The 18,988-nt window shown below is 43.7% G+C and overlaps 1 protein-coding gene across 2 annotated transcripts in view; it reads left to right on the plus strand.

Annotated features, from left to right (window-relative positions):
- FRMD4A (FERM domain containing 4A) overlaps window positions 1–18,988 on the plus strand; it is a 352,260-nt gene that overhangs the window by 289,158 nt on the left and 44,114 nt on the right. For both annotated transcript variants that reach the window (XM_015427238.1, XM_015427239.1), the window contains one exon: window positions 17,224–17,357. In XM_015427238.1, coding sequence (XP_015282724.1) covers window positions 17,224–17,357 — 134 coding nt within the window. The remainder of the gene's footprint in view (window positions 1–17,223; window positions 17,358–18,988) is intronic.

Consider the following 18,988-nt stretch of genomic DNA (forward strand, 5'->3'; position numbering starts at 1 on the left):
AAAGAACTGAGTTAAAAGCGGAAGGTGGGGGCGGCTTGAAAAGAGCGGATGCTGATGAAGTGCAGTGCAGATTAACTAGAAAGCGATATTTTCAGACTTTAAGAGACTTTTCAAAACTTCTTATTAGCTATAAACAATGACGCAGCGCTTGGAGAAAATGGCAGCGAAAGCTAAACTTAAAGAGCAGCCAGCACATCGTCACCGGCTTTTAAACTGGAAGCAACTATAGACTTCTCCAAAATGATTGCTGAAGCCTTGCTTAATCAGAAATTTGACACGTTGCACAAGGAACTTCAAGAAACTTCATCAAAAACAGAGAAGATAACCAAGAAGCTGAAGAAAGTTGATCTTAAGTCCAAGGAGTTTGGACAAAGATTGGAGGTGGTGGAAAAGGATAAAATCTCTGAGAACCATCAACTGTTACTTCTCCAAATGGAAAAATCAGCATATGTCCTGAGACTTCAGAACATTCCGGAGCAGAAAGGAGAGGACCTGAAGGAAATTTTAAGTAAGGAACTGGCCCCCGTGGTAGGCTTAACAGCGGAAGTGTTACAAAGCGACATGGATATGATATATTGTACATATCCAGAATATATAAAGAAAAATAAGCTTCCCAGGGAAATATTTGTCAAATTCTCAAAAAGGTCAACAAGAGACTTGATTCTGAAAGTGACAAGTGGAAATGTTTTGAAAATCCAAGGAGAACAAGTCAAAACCTTAAAAGACATTCCATTTGAGATCAGAAAAAGAAGATAATACAGAGACTTGGCATTGTTTTTGCAAAAGCATAACACCCCTTACAGATGGATTACACTGAAAGGCATCATTTTCAACTTCAACAGGAAGAAAGAAAAGATTGACTCTGTTCTTAAAGCAAAAAAATTTATTGAGCAACAACAACAAGATAAAGATGGACCTGAGAAATTGGAGGACGATAAAGATGCAGCAAAAGAAGAAGAGGAAAATGAAGAAAGTTCTAAGAATTCCTCATCAGCTGAATACTTAGACTCTGAAGCAGAATTAGGGGCTATGGCTCCTAAGCCTCCTAAAAATATAAGGGAGTTTGAAAAGAAATGTAAAGGAAGAAAATAAGTATAATAATGTAACTCTGACTGTCTGATACCTATTATTAATCAGTAACTTTACGCTAAGAAGCATACACTTTAGTCAAATCTGTTTTTGAATGCTTGCTTTATTCTCTACAATTTTATTGCAATAACTCTCATGTATTACCGTTTGATATTAGGGAAACATCGATTCATTCAAAATATGTATTAATGTTCTCTTGTTACTCATAGTTTTAGGTTGTTCCCTTCCCCTGACCCCATAGAGGTTTAGTTTAGAAACTGCAATAAAAAATCTTTAAAAAAAATTAATTGTGCATCATTTCTAACTGTGGCTGGCTTTGCGCATCTCAACGTATAGTGGGTGAAGAAAAGCAGGAAATCTGATTTTCTTTTGTGTATGTCTTCCACTGTAACGTGAAGGGAGAACTCTCTCTTGTGGGCAGAGTTCATGCTTACTGGCTCCAGATGCAGTACCCTTCCCCCACATGTAGCAGAACCACATTAAGGGGAAGCACAAGGGGTTGTGTCATTTCTCATGCTGTGCCAGTAGGAGGAGAATGTGCTGTCAGCTTCTGAGCACAGCCTTAACTTGAATGAACCTGATTAATCACAACCAGGGCTTTTTTTCTGGGGGAATGCACCGGAACAGAGTTTCAGAACCTCTTTGACAAAATTCTTCTTAAAATGTTTAGAACTTATGAGTTTTCAGTATACAGAATGAAAACTTAATTTCCCTCTTGAGAGTTCCAGCACCTCTTTTTCAAAAAAGAAAAAAAGCCCTGTTCACAACTTTCTTTGTTTGCCATCCTCCCCATTCAGCTCTGAGAGGAATAGTGTGGTGGCTGAGTGTACTAGTTCCTTGAATGTACCAAAATGAGCATAGTAAGGGGTGTTGCTGGAGTGGGCCGTTTGTTCTTGCTGACCTAGATTTTGCAGATGACAAAACCCCAGATCAAAGAAAGTAAAGTCTGAGTCATTAATAACACTGCCTCCCCCACCTGAAGTTGAATTTTTTACTAATTAGGTTGGCCGAAGAAATACAATTGTTACAAATTCCAAAGTAACTACAAAGAGCAAAGTGCTTGCACTCTGGGAACACTTTGTGTCCTGAAGAGGTTTCACGTGGCATATTCTGCAGCGTGTGCTAACAGGGAACTGGCTTGCCTACAGAAGTGTAACCATCTGAGTTGACTAACTGGCCTATCATCTCATGTCGTTGGGGTGAGGGGAGAACCAAGCTCCAGCAGCACAGTGGGGTGATGTTTAAAATAAGCCAGGAAGTTGGAAAAAATGGCCAAACTCCCTGGTGGTTGAAAAGGAAGAGCAGATTGACCTTTTCTACCAAACGTACAAAAATCAAAACAACAAAGTGGGAGTGTATCCTTGTGAAGAAGTCTGTGGTGGAAGCAAGGAACCAACACTGTTCAGGGGACAGTTTGCAATGGTCTGCCCAAGTGTCTTTGACTCAGCATTCACTTTGAAAGGGTCAGGTTGTGAGTGTGAGCTTGCAGGTTAAGGTTTGTCTAAAATTAATGATAAAACATCTTTAAGATCTCATCCTATATGAAAAGCAGCTATCAGATGGTTGCATTAAAAGCGACCAGGCAGGCCTGTTTCAGTGACATGGTAAAAAAATCAACCTGTCTGTGAAACAAGCTTCTTCTCAAAAAAGTTCACAAGGAGCTGCAGCTTTGATGGATTTTTGCTTATCCTAATGATTATCTAGCTGGTTTGTGCCAGGTATTATAGTGAGGAAGAGAAGAGGGAGGATCATCTTATTGTGGGAGGACCCCTGTAGAGGCGAGTTCTGTCCCACTTTCACCATGTGCTGGTCTGCAGTGGGCGTTCCCTCAGTCCGTGGACTTCTTCATCCCTCCCCTTCATCAGAACAACACTTCACTGCATCAGGTTTAAATGGCAGATTCTTCCATATGCACACTTAAAATGTGACATACAGATGTGCATCTCCAAATGTTCAGTAATGCATTCCAGGCACATATATAGGAATCATGACTGGTCACAAATCTGTGATGTGTATCCTTGGCATGTTTGCAGGCATATGTTCCTTCCCTACAATATTGGGGGGCAGCTCATGGCTGGCCAGGGGTCACCTGTGCATTTTAGTGCTGCAGAACATGCGTCTTCCAAGTCCAGTCTTACTGTTACTTGTTTGAATGCAAGACTGACACCAGGGCACATTAATGTGTTAATTTGTCTTAACAAAAATCAGTAGCCAAGCTGATAATATGTATGTAGGCTATTGAAAACAGATCAGCCAATATCATAATGCCCCTATGTAAATCAATGGTGCGACATCATTTGGAATACTGTGTGCAGTTCTGGTCACCACACCTTAAAAAGAATATTATAGCTTTAGAAAAAGTGCAGAAAAGGGCAACTCGAATGATAAAAGGGTTGGAACACTTTCCCTATGAGGAAAGGTTAAAGCGCTTAGGGCTCTTTAGCTTGGAGAAATGACGACTGAGGGGAGACATGATTAAGGTTTATAAGATTATGCATGGGATAGAGCAGGTAGAGAAAGAGGTACTTTTCTCCCTTTCTCACAACACAAGAACTCGTGGGCACTCAATGAAATTGCTGAGCGGTCGGGTTAGAACGGATAAAAGGAAGTACTTCTTCACCCAAAGAGTGATTAACACATGGAATTCACTGCCACAGGAGATGGTGGCGGCTACAAGCATGGACGGCTTCAAAAGGGAATTAGATAAGCATATGGAGCAGAGGTCCATCAGTGGCTATTAGCCACAAGGTATAGATAGGGGCTCTGGGGCAAGTGATGCTCTGTCTTCTTGGTGCTTGGGGGGGGGGGGTCAACTGTGGGAGGGCTTCTAATGTCCTGGCCCCACTGGTGGACCTCCTGATGGCACTGGTATTTCTGGCCACTGTGTGACACAGAGTGTTGGACAGGATGGGCCTTTGGCCTGATCCAACATTGGCGTCTCTTATGCTCTTATGTTCTAGACAGACTGTGTAATCGTGAAGTGGTACCATCAATACCTCAATTGTTTATTTTGATACAAAATCAGCTCTGAAGAATCAGCAATAATAATAAGAGAAGAAATAGAAATAAAATAAAGGAATAAAAGGTTAAGGCAGACATGCAGTGCAACGAGGACTTTACACTGAGCACAAATTATGGGGTGGCGAAGAGGTACTTTCCTTCGACTGAGGCTATTTCTGGGCTTCAGTCAGGCATTTGTGTATCCCACACGCCCGAAAGCAAAATTTCACAACTTTATTAGTTGTCTCCTGGGGAAAGTCTCCAAGAAGGAGGGAGATGTATAGTTGTTCAGATCTTCCTGGTAAAGTTGACAGAATTTGAGCTATATATTGACATCTCATATCATCGTAAAATGGGCAGTGCAGCAGAACATGCTCAATAGATCCTACTTTCCCTGCATGACATGGGCAGAGCCGTTGAGAGAGTGGGATGTGATGGTATCTGCCTTCCAGGAGGGCCAAGGGTAGAATGTTAGAGCAGGTAAGAGTAAAGATTCTCCAATATTTGGAGATCGTGAGGGATCTGAGGTAATCTGCTGGTTGAAGGCATTTAGTGTACTGGAGAATAATTGGATGTTTCCATGTCTGTGCTCTGTCTGATTTTAGAGCTTGATCCCCTGTTTAACTGTTTCTTTTTGCTTTTTGGTGCCCAAGGCGCAATAAGACTTGGGGGGAAAGGCCAATCTCCTGGAGTTTCCCCCTGTATTGCTCTTTGCCAGGCTGACCAGAGGCTATCATCAAGGGAGCTAGGCCTACCAGACTGAAGACAAGTTTTAACCGGTAGGTGGCTGTGAAGAGCCACATATGGGTCTCCAAGGAGATCATCCCAGTCTCTCACCTAAGGAGGGCGTTCAGGACGCATTGTGGGACTCCAAGGATTGATCACAAGAACTTGGATTGTACCGCTTCCAGTGAGCGCCTTTCTTTATAGATACAGAGTTGGGAACCATGTAGGAGCTGGGAGACAACCTTTTCTTGGAAGACCTTGATTGCTGTAGGAATAAAAGAAGCTCCTTTTGTAAAGTAGAATCTTTGAATGGTGAAGGATGCTCTGTTGGCATTCTGAACACCTTGCGATGCTTGCACTCTCCAATGTCCAGACGACTGGAAGACTATACCAAGGTATTTAAAGGTTTTGGCTTGTTTTGTGTTATGGCCCTCTATTTGCCATCTGTGAGTTCAGTGTTTTTTGTAAAGGTAAGGACTTTGGGGGTTTGATAGTTTATTACAAGCTGCTCCTCTTTGCAGTCTATGGTAAAGGCATGGAGTGCTCTCCAAAGGCCCACTTGTGAGTGGGATAAGTAACAGTGTTGTCTGTGTATAGCAAGACGGGGATGGTTTTATCAGCAAGCTTTGGCAGATGGAAACTTAGATTTCTTAGTTGTTGCACCAAGGAGTTGATGTTGTAGTTAAAGGGGTGGCAAAATACAACTCTGCTTGCCTCCTTTGTTGAGTGGGATCTTATTGGAGAGATGGTCTTGAGGTCTGCATCTTACTTTGAGAAGGTTTCCTACATGCAGCAAGCGAATAAGGATGTAGAGTCTTCAATCTATTGAGGAGTTATCAAGCTGTTCCCGGGGATGCTGTCAAATGCTGCTTTGAAATCCACAAAGGTGGCATAGAGTGCTCCGTTTGGCTTAGAGCTGTACTTCTCCGTTCAGTGGTACAGAATCAGACACGGGTCTACAGTAGATCAGCCAGCTCTGAAACCTGCTTGCTTGTCCATTAGAATGTTTTCCTGATCAAGCCAGTCAAGGAGTTTCCAATATAGATATCTTGAATATAATTTACTTAACAACACTGAGGAGGCTAATTGGTCAATAATTGGCAGTATTTTTCTCCTTTCTTGTATATTGGGACGATAATTGCAAGGCCCCAGTCTGAGGGAATGCGGGCTGACTGATTGATGTGGGTAAATAATGTGGTGAACATTTGAGCCCACCAATCAGTATTGTGTTTTATCATCTCTGGAATTATCATGTCACTTCCAGGAGCTTTGCTGGTTTTCAATTGATTTATTAGATTTTTTTATTCTGTGGTCGTTACTGAAGGCCATGCTGGGAGGTTTTGTGGCTGAAACTCCAGAGGAGTGTGGAGGTCTGATTCAGTCGAATAGAGCATGTGGAAATGACATTCCCAAAGCTCGTGAGAGATGTTGCAGGTTATCCTTGGAGGCGCTGTGTGGAGCTTGGCTCTGATTAAGTGCCAAAAGTTTGCCGGGTTGTTTGATTTGGAGGCTTGGAATCTCTGTGTGCTGTTCATTTTTTCTCCTCTAGAAGGTTTTTATATAGCTGCTTTAGGGTTTTGAGCTCTAGGAGAATTCTGGATACATTTCTTTGTATTGCTGAAATGTGGCCACTAGTTTGCTTTAAGTGGTAACATCTTGATAGTTTGAACAGCTGCTTTATTAAATGAAATTTACACCCCTACATACCATGGGTATGTACCATGGAGCTATAGCCAGACATTGCCTCCTTGTTACATATTCAGTGCATATTGCTGAGCTAATGTTTGGCTTAGGCATATCTCTCCTTGGTATTCTTATCCCCTGTCATTCAAATACAAGATACTATGTAAGGGAAACAAATTTGTGAAAAGAATGCATGAAGGACGTTCCCCTCTGTGTTCGTTATAAATGCACTTCTTGTATGCCTGTCAAAAGCTCATTTTTTTTGAAGAGTATAGGGATGCCAGATCCCCCCCCCAGGCATCCTCTCTGCCCCCTAGTTACCCCCCAAACAGGCAAGAAGCCAGAAATAAATGCAACATGTCTATGTGACTCAGAAGTGACGTGGGGGGCAACACTCTGGTTTTGGGGCAAAATTCTATGGTAGAAGCTAATTCTACCATAGGTTTTTGCCCAGAAACCAGAGTGTCACACCCCCCCATGTCCTTGACATGCCTACATCACTTCCGAGTCATGTGGGCACATCACGTTTATTTTCTGCGTTCCTCCCTGCTCCCTGTAAGTTCACCCCCCATCCCCCGCCAGCAGGTCCGAGGGACCTGGCAACCCTAGAACAGCACCAATGCCTCATTGCAGTAATAAGGCTTTTAGGCTGTGACAGATGGATACAGTCTGTCTACAGAGAAAGAATAAAGAATGACTAAGAATCTCTTGAAAAATCTACCCTAAGCCACTAGGGAGGAAACAATGGGAATGCATTCCATAAGTCTCACACAAGTCCTGGCCATTCTAATTCATGTTTTGGCTTTTCTGTGTTTCTGTTTATTGAACAGCTTTCTTCTCCCTGTTGAATTACTTAATCTTTAATCTCTAATTCCCAGGAAGCCCAATTTTTTTGTGGTTCTGTGTTGATTATTCTTGAACTTACAAATGTTTATCAGTTATTTCTATGGCTTTTATTACCTCAGTCCCTCTTCCTTAAGAAAACACCTTCATAAAATTGCATGTTCTGTTATTACATGATTAAGAAGTGCTCAGCATAGATCAGAAGTTCCAAAGGATGCATAGCTGCTGTCAAAAATGGCAGCCCTGTGTTTTCTTCGCCTTTCTCCATCAGAAAGGCAAATACAAAATGTATGAAGTAATTATCATGCTCATAGTTCTAGTGAAGCAGGAGCAACAAAACTGAGACCACAGTGGTGTTATATTGCACATTTTGAAGTCACATTACCAGAGAAGAGAATGGCAAGCGGCAGAGGACTCTTGTTTTGGGTGGCAGCTACCACATCTCTGTATTATCTGGTTCCAACTTCTGCCCTTGGGGTCTGTGAAGACAGAACAAGAGTGTGAGGAGGATTTAGCCCGAATCAGTTATATGGCAAGTCAGTCAACCTAAAGTCAAAGTACATCCTTCATTTGGGACAATTCAATTTTTGCTGATGCCCTTTTTCTTCTTGCTGGCATACTTTCATTAAGAAGTTTGTGCTGGTTCACACACTGCAATATGTAGGCTTTACACAAAGTGGGATAAATCTTTTGTATATGGTTTTACAGTACTGGGTACCGATTAATGTAAGCCGCCCTGAGCCTGCTTACAATGATGATGATGATGATGATGGTGATGGTGATGGTGATGGTGATGATGATGAAGAAGAAGAAGAAGAAGAAGAAGAAGAAGAAGAAGAAGAAGAAGAAGAAGAAGAAGAAGAAGACAGTGTGCCCCATGTTCAGGCCCCTCCCCCCAAAATGTGGGAATCTCACCTGCGATTTGATGCCTACACATATGTGTCCACTCACTACAGAGAAGGAGAGCATGCAGGGAGAGTATACCTGCAAAAATATAATAATTATTACTTATGAACTCCTTGAATTAACCATACCTACCCATTTTACACAGTCCCAGCATTTCAGGCTCTGGTTTACCCAGAGGAGATCCAAAGCAGGCTTGTTAAAGTTGAATGCAGGCTTTTTCCTGAGGCCTACATTAAATTTGAATACAAACTTGGAGGGAGACTTTTGTGGCCAGGGGTGAAAGCTTTGCACAGCTTTATTTTGACACATGAACGTGGCAGATAGCCCCCAGAAATTTCTAGGCAAGATGGTTTGTGTGCAGTCCCACATTAATTAGTCATAACTAAATCTTAGCATCGAAAAAAGTCCGCAGTTAAATTTGGTCATGGCTAACTTTCACTGAATTCCACTTGCTGTGTGTTTATTTTTCATTTGAGGTGGTTCCCTCCCCTTCCCTGCTTATGAAATGTAAACTACCTCATGGTGGAAAGCCTTCCACTTCCAGTCTTTCCCTGTAAATATACTGGTTCTCATTTTGACATTCCAGATGGGTATTTCCTCCTCAGTGTTAATGGGCAGCCGGTGTTTTCTCATCACACATCTGTAGACCTGAACTTCCTGTTGCTCTCTGCATTTCACTCAAATAGCAAGCTTGTCCAGTCACCAAGGTAGCTAATGAAGAACATTCTCCTCTCAGGATATAGATGTGCATATCCTGTGCTAAGTCATTCCAGATGGGCTGTAAGCCATTGCCGTGGCTCTTTTCTGGGGAGGATGTTCTTTGTGTCAGTCCGGGAGGAGCGATAGGGGCTGTTTACAGTCAGTTTCCGTTGTTTGCTGACCTTCTGAGGCAGGGAATCGTGACTGACTCCTGGCATGAGGGACCCTACAGCACACTTTCCCTCCCAGTCTGGGTTCCTTAGAGAATGTTCTTGGAAGGCCAGAGCTTTTGACTGAGAGGCTGATGCTGGCAGCCAGGCAACAGAATATAGCACAAATAACAGTTGTAGGTGTATATTAATTGTTTATGGCATTAGGCTTGCAGGGAAGAAACCAAGAATGCATCAAAGAGGCTTTGCTACATTGTACATCTGGACACCAGTGATGTCATACAGCTGGTGCTGAGATCCTACCCCCCCCCCCCCGCGCTCATTTATCCTGTTGGCTTTGATCTGTTTCCTTCTAAAAGTATTCTATGGAGGCTTACTTTCACCTGCTGTGCCTGCCTCTGGCCTCCCCTCTCCCATGCCTTCCTTACAGCACCACTTTGCTCGTACTTTCTCCACCACTAGCAAAGGCTCGTCTTAGAAAACTCTGTAAATCTGAATTTGAAAATGCTGGTGTGACTTGTTTGTGCTCAGGGGCACACGTCAGCAAAATAAACCTCTTTTTGAGAAAGCTGGTGGTAAATAAACGTAAATAAACTTGGACTCCTGACAGCCCCTGAAGTCCAGTATTCTGTTGCAAGGTGGGCAGAAGACAAGATTCATCTTTGTGGCTTCTGTGAAGTCCCACAAGGGACCGTGCTTGCGCAGGCCTGCCGCAGATAGCTTTTCTTTAAAGCTCTCTAGAAGATTTGAAGTGCTCTCCCCCTCCCCCCCATCTCAGGCCAGCTTTTCCCTGCTCAGCCGGCATGTGACAGAGGCAGGGAGAGTGCTCCTTCCCTCAGTCCTTTCTTCACTGTCGTGATCGGACATCTCCTGTGAATTCTTCCTTTATCCTGTTCTCTTCTCACTCCTTGATCATCTGTTGCTGCTCCTCCGATTTTTCCTTTAAAAAAAAAGAGAAAGGAGGGGAGGGGAAGATGGTGCTATTTAAGAAGTGTGCTGAACGCAGCCTTAAAATGGCAATTGGATGACCACAATCATTGTCTCTAGTGCCTTGGTGATTCCCATCATGTCTCTGCTAGTTTGATTGTCAAGCAGTTTACCCCCAAGGCTCACTGGGATCAAGCTTCAAGGTTGAAGGCTTCTCTGTGGGAAAAGGCTTTGGCATCTCCAGGCAAAGACCAGACCCCTTCCAAGAAGTCGAAACCAGAGGATGGGGCCCGTTAGCCCCCCAAAGTCAGGGCCCTCAGGATTCATATCAGAACCAGGCCCACTTTTGGCTCCAGAGAAACGTTTGGCTCTGTGGAATTCCTTGGAACCATCACTGCCAAAGAAAAAATTGAAGTCCAAGCACAAGGCTCCTCACTTGTCCTCTTCCTGAGTGGATCCGGCTTCCAAGCAACTCCAGACCCACTCCCCAACCCTGAGAATATCCCTCTCTCTCTGTCCTCCTTCCTCCAATGATGAGGTCATTGAGGTTCCTCCACAGTCTCCCTTTGCGGCTGAGGGCCCCCCAGTGAAGTGGCATCACAAAACCTCAGGTGACTCCTCAATTGCACAATACTGGGGACTGCTCGCTCCACAATGGTTCCAATACCCTCCACCTATGTACTGGCCTATGCAGTGGGAGCAATTGCACCCCCGTGGAACTGAGTTCCTGACACCATTCAACCTTCAACACCATTCACTACAGACCCGAGCCCTTCATAATTGGACAAAGATAAGCTTCCATCCCTGGGTGGCTCTGACACCCCTTCAGAAAATGAGTGTATTACAGACCCTTATCCTGTTTCTCCAATGGAGGATCTCCGCCTGTAATCCAAACCTTTGATTCGTATGGCCAAGTCCCTCCACCTCAACATAGTTTGCTCAGAACTGACTACCTCTGATCCCATCCTAAAACTACTCTACCCAGCCAATGCAGGCATGGCTGCTCCAGGGCTTACTTGATATAGCCATGTCCATCTAGGCTAAGCCAACATCAGTCTTGCCCACAGCCAAGAAGATTGACCATATGTTCAAGGTCTTGAGGGACAGCTGTGACTTTCTCTTTGCCCACCCCACTGCCAGTTCTATCATGACAGAGGTCATCGTAACCAAGCAGTGCTCTGGTCCTCACTCCATGCCACTTGGCAGGGAAGGCTGCAAGCTTGATGGCTTAAGTGGTAAGATCTACACATCGTCCACCATTATGGGATGTAACCAGATGTTCTTACAGGAACAAATAGCCACATACATCAACTCCCTCCTTGAAGAGCATAAATCCATGGTTAAAGTTATACAAACTGAGGGGCTAAAGCTTGGGAAACAGCAACTGAACACAGCACGGCATGCTGCAGATTCGTGTAGTAGGTCCATTGCCTCCACAATAGTCCGGTGGCACCACTCTTGGCTATGGTGCACTGCTCTCCCCAGTGACACTAAGGCAAGAGTCAACGGGACTTGTTCAGCTCCCAGACAAATGACATCTTAGACTGTATGGGAAAGAACAAGATCACAGCAAGGTCCCTTGGCATCACTGGTCCACCCACCCATACCTTCAAACCCCACTACTTCTCCCCATGACATGCGACCCAATCACAGTCTTCTCAGTAATGTCATTACCACCCTTCCTACTCTTCCCTACATTCCTCATTCCAGCACCCTTAGGGCAAAAAGCTACAGGGTCATCCATGCTCCAAACAGGACCCTGTGTCACCCCGGGAGACCTCTGGCAGGGGAAAACCTCAACCCTGACTCTCCCGTCAATCTCCACCTGCCTTGTTCTGCTTGTCTCATTTTCTCTCTGTTTGGGGATCGGTTATTTCCAAAGCTTGGATTCTCAGCATTGTTAACAAGGGTATTTTCTACAGTTTCATTTTGCACCTGCTGGTCATTCTCCTGCTTCTCCTACTACTGTACCACCTCCTGAGTTGCAACAGGAGGTGCTCCAGCTCCTCAAGGGCCCTTTTACCCTGTTCCCTTGGTGGATACCAATGCTGGATTTATTCTTGTTATTTCTTGGTTGACAAGAAGGGTGTTGGTAAGTGCCAAGTCTTAGACTTACAAGCCCTCAACAGGTTCCTAATGGTCCCTAAGTTTCACATGACCACATGGTCGGAGGTTCTCACCTTACTCCATCCTCATGACTGGTTTGCTACTATCAGCCTTGTGCAGACCCAGTCTTCTTTGTCCTCTTCTTCAAGCTTGATGTTATGCAGTGTCAGATCAATTATGAATAAAACTGCCTCCCTTTAAGAATTCATTAGGAAAGGCGATTTTTGATATAAAGTTTTATTAGTTTTCGCAAGAATAGAGACAGACGACTACAGAAAAAAGAAAAACACATTGCCAGACTGGTGAATGCCATAGCAGACAGTCTCAGCAGAGACGTCACTTCCACACACGAATGGTGCCTCAAGGACAGTTACCCGCTTCCCGTGTTCTGCCACTGGGGCCATCCCCAGGTGGACCTGTTCGCCTCCTCTTCAAACACCAAGTCCCCCAAATTTTGTTCCTTGGCTGGATACCCACTCTGTAGGGGATGCTTTTCAGCTGAAGTGGCAGGGAACCCTGTTTTATGCCTTCCCTCCGATCCCTTTGCTAGAGAAGGTTCTTTCCAAAATTCGGGTAAACAAGTCCCACTGTATCTTTTCACACAGACAAGTTCGTACTGCACCTGAATCTTGACTTCCTCCCAAAGGTGTCATCTACCTTCCACATTTTCCAGGATGTAGTCCTGCCCATGTTTTTGCCCTCCCCCGTGTCAGACAAGGGATGAACTTTACACACTTTAGATGTTCGTAGGCCTGTGCTTTTTTATTTAGCCCGTACAGAATACCTGCGAAAGGATGACAACCTGCTGATCTGCTTCACTGGCCCTGCAAAGGTTAGGTGGCCTCTTCCCAAACCTCTCTTGCTGGGTATTGAGGGCCATACTGTTAGCCTAGTTTGCCTCCAAGATCGGCTGTCTGCTTCACCTAAGAGTTCACTCTTGCCATATCACAGAAGTCTTCTGCAGCAATCATGGGCAATGTCCCCTTGGACAGCAACTGCAAGGTCAACATTCATCACACGGTCAACATCGGCTCCAGACAGGATGCAGCTGTGGGGAAAGCAGTCCTTCGGTCTTGTTTCACTGAAGATTCCACACCCACCTTTTTCCGGTAAGTGAGCTTTCTATTCTCCATGTGGGACTGCACAAAACCACAAAGATGAAAACAGGGTTGCACTTACTGTAACTGTTGTTCATTGAGTGGTCTTCTGTGCAGGCGCACATCCCTCCCTCCTTTCCCCACTGTGGGATCCTGTGCTCACAGGGTTCTTTCCAACAGCAGCAACAAAACAACTGAGGGAAGCAGCGCTCTCCCCGCCCCCATCATGTGCCGACTGGGTGGGAGAAAGCTGGCCTGAGACCGGGTGGGGGGGGGCACACACTTCAAATCCTCTAGAGAGATTTCAAGAAAAGATCTCTGCAGCAGGCCTGTGCACATGTGGTCCCATGTGGGACTGCACAGAAGACAACTTGATGAACAACAGTTACAGGTAAGTGCAACATAGTTTTCTCATCTGCTCCATCTTCACAGACCCCCTCCTTTACCTGGGGAGGGGGTCACGTGTACCTCCCAGCTGAGAACTGGGCTTAGAATACTAGGAAGGAGCTCCTCTAGAAGCTGGAAAAGGTTGCTTCCTTCCTCAGCCGTAGCTTCAGAGTTCTCCCTTAGGAAATTCTTCCACCTACTATTTTGCGGTCTTGGCCTATTCACGTATTACGAAGTCCAACATGGACTTTGAAGAGCTATGTTCCCTGCAAAGAATTTAATTCTCAGACACACAGGGGGCCCAATTCAGTTTGGGACTGAGGCATGTGGAGAGAAGGGGCTTAAGCCTTTGCCCACCACCTATAGGGATGCCAGCCTCCAGGTGAGACCTGGGGATCTCCTGGAATTACAGCTCATCTCCAGACTACAGAGGTCAGTTCTCCTGGAGAAAATGGATGTTTTACAGAGTGGACTCTGGCACTGTACCCCACTGAGGTCCCTGTCCTCCCCAGATTCCACCCCCAAATCTCCAGGAGTTTCCCAACCTGGATCTAGCAACCCTATGCCCCCATCCCCCACTGGTGGCCAGGGAGGACCTGGCAACCCTAAACTCCAATCAGTTTTTCTGTCCTGAAATGTCCCTGGAGAGTCAATGTTTGCCTGCTGGAGAGACTCTACTTTTTTAACTGAGCTAATAGTGCCCCCCCCCCAATTGGGAATATGAAAAGAAGAAGATGATGATGATACTGGATTTATACCCCACCCCTCACTACCCAAAGGAGTCTCAGAATGGCTTACAATCTCCTTTCCCGTCCCCTCCCCACAACAGACACCCTGTGAGGTAGGTGGGGCTGAGAGAGTTCTTTTGAGAACTGCTCGTGGGAGAACAGCTCCGAAAGAACTTATGACTGACCCAATGTCACACCAGCAGCTGCATGTGGAGGAGTGGGGAATCAAACCTGGTTTCCCCAGAGTAGAGTCTGCGCTCCTAACCACGACATCAAACTGGCTCTCATATTGGGGGGGGGGGGAGCTCAAGCCCTTTCTCACTGAAGCAGAGATGAGTACATATTTTCTTTTCTTTTCTTTTTTTAAATAAATTTTTATTATAATACAGATATATTGCACCAACCACCAACACACCCAAAAAACCCAGACAACCACATCAACTTAAAAACAGATCCTACGTCTTCCCATCCAGTATATATCTAAGTTAACAACTATTTTATATACAAAATACCTTATAAGTTCCTTTCAATCCAATTATATACATTTGACCACATTGTTAGAAACACAGAGTTCTTTCTTCCATGGAGTTTTTGTGTTAAATTGTCCATCTCAATCACTTCAATCATTTTGTTGATAAAGTCCCATCTGTCCGGTACTTCAGTTCTCTTCCAATGACTGGCTAGTACTATTCTGGCTGCCGCAAGTAAGTTCATGATGACATGTTTGTCATCTTTTTCCCAACTTTCCGGTAATATGCTTAAAAAATATATTTCAGGATCTAATGGTATTTGTATTTTAGTTGCCTGGACTATCACCTGATGGACCTCTTTCCAGTATTTCTTTACCACTATACACGTCCACCATACGTGGTAGAACGTGCCTACTTGCGATTTACATTTCCAGCACATGTTACTGCTGCCTGGAAAGAACCTGGCCAGTCTGTCGGGAGCTAAATACCATCGGTAGCACATTTTAAACACATTTTCTTTTAGGGGTATAGCCTTTAGCTGTCTCACGTCCTTCCAAATCCCTTCCCATTTTCTTAAGTCAATTGTTTTTCCAATATTATTGCTCCATTTGGTCAAGGGTGTCATGTTAACTTTGATCTTGTGATCTGTTTTCTAATAAGAAGGAATATATTTTACGTATCATTTTCGTATCCGTACCTAATAGTATTTTGTCTAATTCTGAGAATTTTTTACTAATACCCAATTGATTATCTTTTTTATATTTAGACATTAATTGGTTTTTTTCCCACCAAGATAGTTTAATCTGTTGGGATTGTAAAATTTCTTGTGATTTGAGTTCATTGTTTTTGCTAAGTAAAATCTCATAACTCCAGGCCCGAGTTTCCGTCATCAAATTTGGTAATGAAATAACCTCTAGTAGGGCTACCCACCTTGGTATTTTGTCATAATAGATAGCTTGTATTTCCTTCCAAACTTTTATTAAACTGGCCCTTATCCGATGCTGCCGGAAGTACGAATGTGTTTCCCATTTTACGTCACTCAGGAAATAGTGCCATCCAGCCATTAAGTTATGCCCTTCAATGCTTAAGATCCTTTGATTTTTAAGCAAAATCCATTCACAGAGTCACGTCATTACCGCAGCCTGATAGTAAAAACGCCAAATCGGTACTGCCAATCCTCCCTTTTTTACTTTTTCCTGCAGATACTGAGACTTTATTCTCGGTTTTTTCTTCCCCCAGATAAAATCTGATGTTAACTTCTCTAAATTTTTAATAAATTTGTAATTGTTAAGTACCGGGATATTTTGGAATAAAAATAATACTCTAGGAAGTACGGACATTTTAATCGACGCGACCCTGCCCATCATGGATAATTGTAACTTAGACCAGTTTTCTAGGTCTCTTTGTATCAGGGTCAGAAGGCTTTCATAGTTATCTTGTACTAGCGTACTTGTTCTATTTGTGATGTTTATCCCTAGGTACTTAATTTTTTTTCTACACCAAAGTCTGTTATTCCTTGCAGTCTTTGCTCCAAAGCAGGGCTACAATTTTTTGTTAAATTTTTTGTCTTTCCCTTATTTACCTTAAACCCCGCTAGGTTTAAGTACATATTTTGAGTACATATTTTCTGGCCTCTCTCTTCCTCCAGTCCGATGTCTTCTTGTTGAATGTAAAATGTTTTCCAAGCAGAGAGATCCTAGTGCATGACCAGCACAGAAACATCAAGCGGAACTTTTTCTAACAGGGAGATGCATTGTTAAGGGAAAGTTTAATCTGCAGAATATCTGCTGGCTGTATACTTACAGTTCTGTCTCATCATTTTCCACTGTCATCCAATAAGAATTCCACATTGTCATGCTGCCGTGTCACTATCCAGAATCTTGTTAGCAAAATAACTCCCAACATTGTCTTGAGCCTACATTAGTTAACTTAGAGCGAGTTTCCTAAAATCAAAAATTGCATACACACACGTACACACAAGGTACTTGTGACCAGATGGATAGTAAAATAGCTCAGAGTGAGGAGAGAGGAGAGCATGGAGACAGTAAGGTGGGCTGAAGGGACACCTGATGAGAGTCGGCAGGAAAATGGGCCTAGGCCAGGAACTCAGGATGGTGACTGAGACGCTTTCTCAGCTTTTTAAAGATCTAGTGTTGCAGGGGAGATTAATGACCTTATAAGAATTTTATTTGTCCAATAAAATGTCTTGCTTTACTCAGTGACCCAACCTCCTTCTGTTAGTATAAGCATTAAGGACTTGTCATAAACTGCTTAACCCAACACCTGTTTCTTTTCTTTGTCTGGTTCCTTTTCCAGAGGTCTTTCTCCCCCAGACTGGTTAATGCTGCAGATGGTGTTCAGCTGGCCTAATGATATCATTGTTTACTGACAGGTTCCCAAGAATCAGATAGTTCTCAGTCTGCCAAAAAAGACATGCTGGCTGCCTTGAAGTCCAGGCAAGAAGCTCTGGAGGAGACGCTGCGCCAGCGCCTGGAGGAGCTCAAGAAGCTCTGTCTCCGAGAAGCGGTAGGTGGTGGTGGTGGGGAGCCTTTAAGAGTCTTCGGAAATCATTTGTCGATTCCAGTTATGCAGCAAACTATAGATTACATAGAAAGGTACCTACCATCTTATGAAGCCTCCTTTTGCAAACTAAAGGAGCAGCAATCCCTCAAACAAGACTCATTTAGGATGATAAGAATGTTGAACAATTAGGAGATACCTAGAATCTTTTGCATCTTTTGAATCATTCAAGACATGTTGCAGGATGTGCCAATGACTTCTGACACCATCCTTAGACGCACTCCTGGCTGCATTCAGTGGCCCTTCCTAATGAGACGTGGGCTAAAATTGAGGACTTCCTTTTCAAAGGCAATAGACTTTTACATTCATAAACTAACAACACTTTAGATAGGATGCATAAGAACATGATAACTGCAAAACTGTGGGAATTACAGGTCCTCCTACCCAGCCCTATAAACCCAGGTACTTTCCTAAACATATTTTTCAGCCACACTATCACAGTCTGTATATGTTGACAGGAGACACCTTGCCATCTCCATTACAGTTCCCAGCAACAGGAGAAGAAGCATCAGGGCAAGCAGAAGAATCAGTAGGCAGGTTAGCACCATTTGCTGCTGCATGGAGAGGGCTAACCCAGGATTCCTGGATACTTTCTATTGTTGAAAATCATTATTACCTGCAGTTTTCTTTGTTGCCCATTGCTAGTTACCTATTGCATGCCCTTCTGTTCCTTCCCCTGCCTTACAGCAGGAACTTCCTCAAGCTCCTTAATAAAGGGGCTATTGAGGTGTAAGAAATGGTAGGTGTAAGAAATGGTTACCAATTAATTTTAATTGTTGATGTGTAAAGACGTAAGAATTAGAAGAGTAGAAATAAGGGGAGGGGGTGGGACCACTGCGGGAAGCCAGAAGAGGGGATGGGGGTCAAAGAAAGGGATATGGGTTGAAAATATTGACTTAATGTTGAATTTGTTATAATATCCTACTAATAAAAATGTTTTAAAAAATAATAAAGGGGCTATTGAATGTGTGCCTGAAATGGGCATTTTGAGTGGTTTCTACTCAGTACATCTTGATAGATAAGAAAGATGGGGGTAAGAGACCCATTTTGGAACTCAGAGGTTTTCAAAGGTTTCCAGATTTTGTATGGTTATGTCAACCGAACTTTTGTTCTTCTTACAGCCAAATTCTTGGTTTGTAGTCATTGACCTTAAAGATGCTTATTTACACATAACTATTCACCAGAACTGCAGGATGTGCCTGTATTTCCAGCATGGGATAGCACATTACCAATACACTGTTCTGCCTTTCATCCTAGCTTTAGCCCCAAAAGTATTCACTAAATGTATGGCAGTAGTGATAGTCCATCTATGTCTCAAGGGTTGTACTGTCTATCCATATTTAGATGACTGTCTTTTAACAGGACCCTCTGCAGTGGCCTCTTTGGACCATGTGAAATTAATCTGGTCCATCCTGACATCTATAGGTCTTATAGTAAATGAGCAAAAATCTGAATTACACCCCACCCAATCCATTCTCTTTCTAGGGGCATGGTTACATTCTTTACAAAGACACACTTTCTTGCCACGGGACAGCATGCTCACCATTCAGAGTATGGTGGCCAGGTTCTCCTTTCAT

This window comes from Gekko japonicus, unplaced genomic scaffold (genome assembly GCF_001447785.1).
Source record: "Gekko japonicus isolate JY-2015 unplaced genomic scaffold, Gekko_japonicus_V1.1 scaffold1247, whole genome shotgun sequence".
Classification (NCBI taxonomy): Eukaryota; Metazoa; Chordata; class Lepidosauria; order Squamata; family Gekkonidae; genus Gekko; species Gekko japonicus.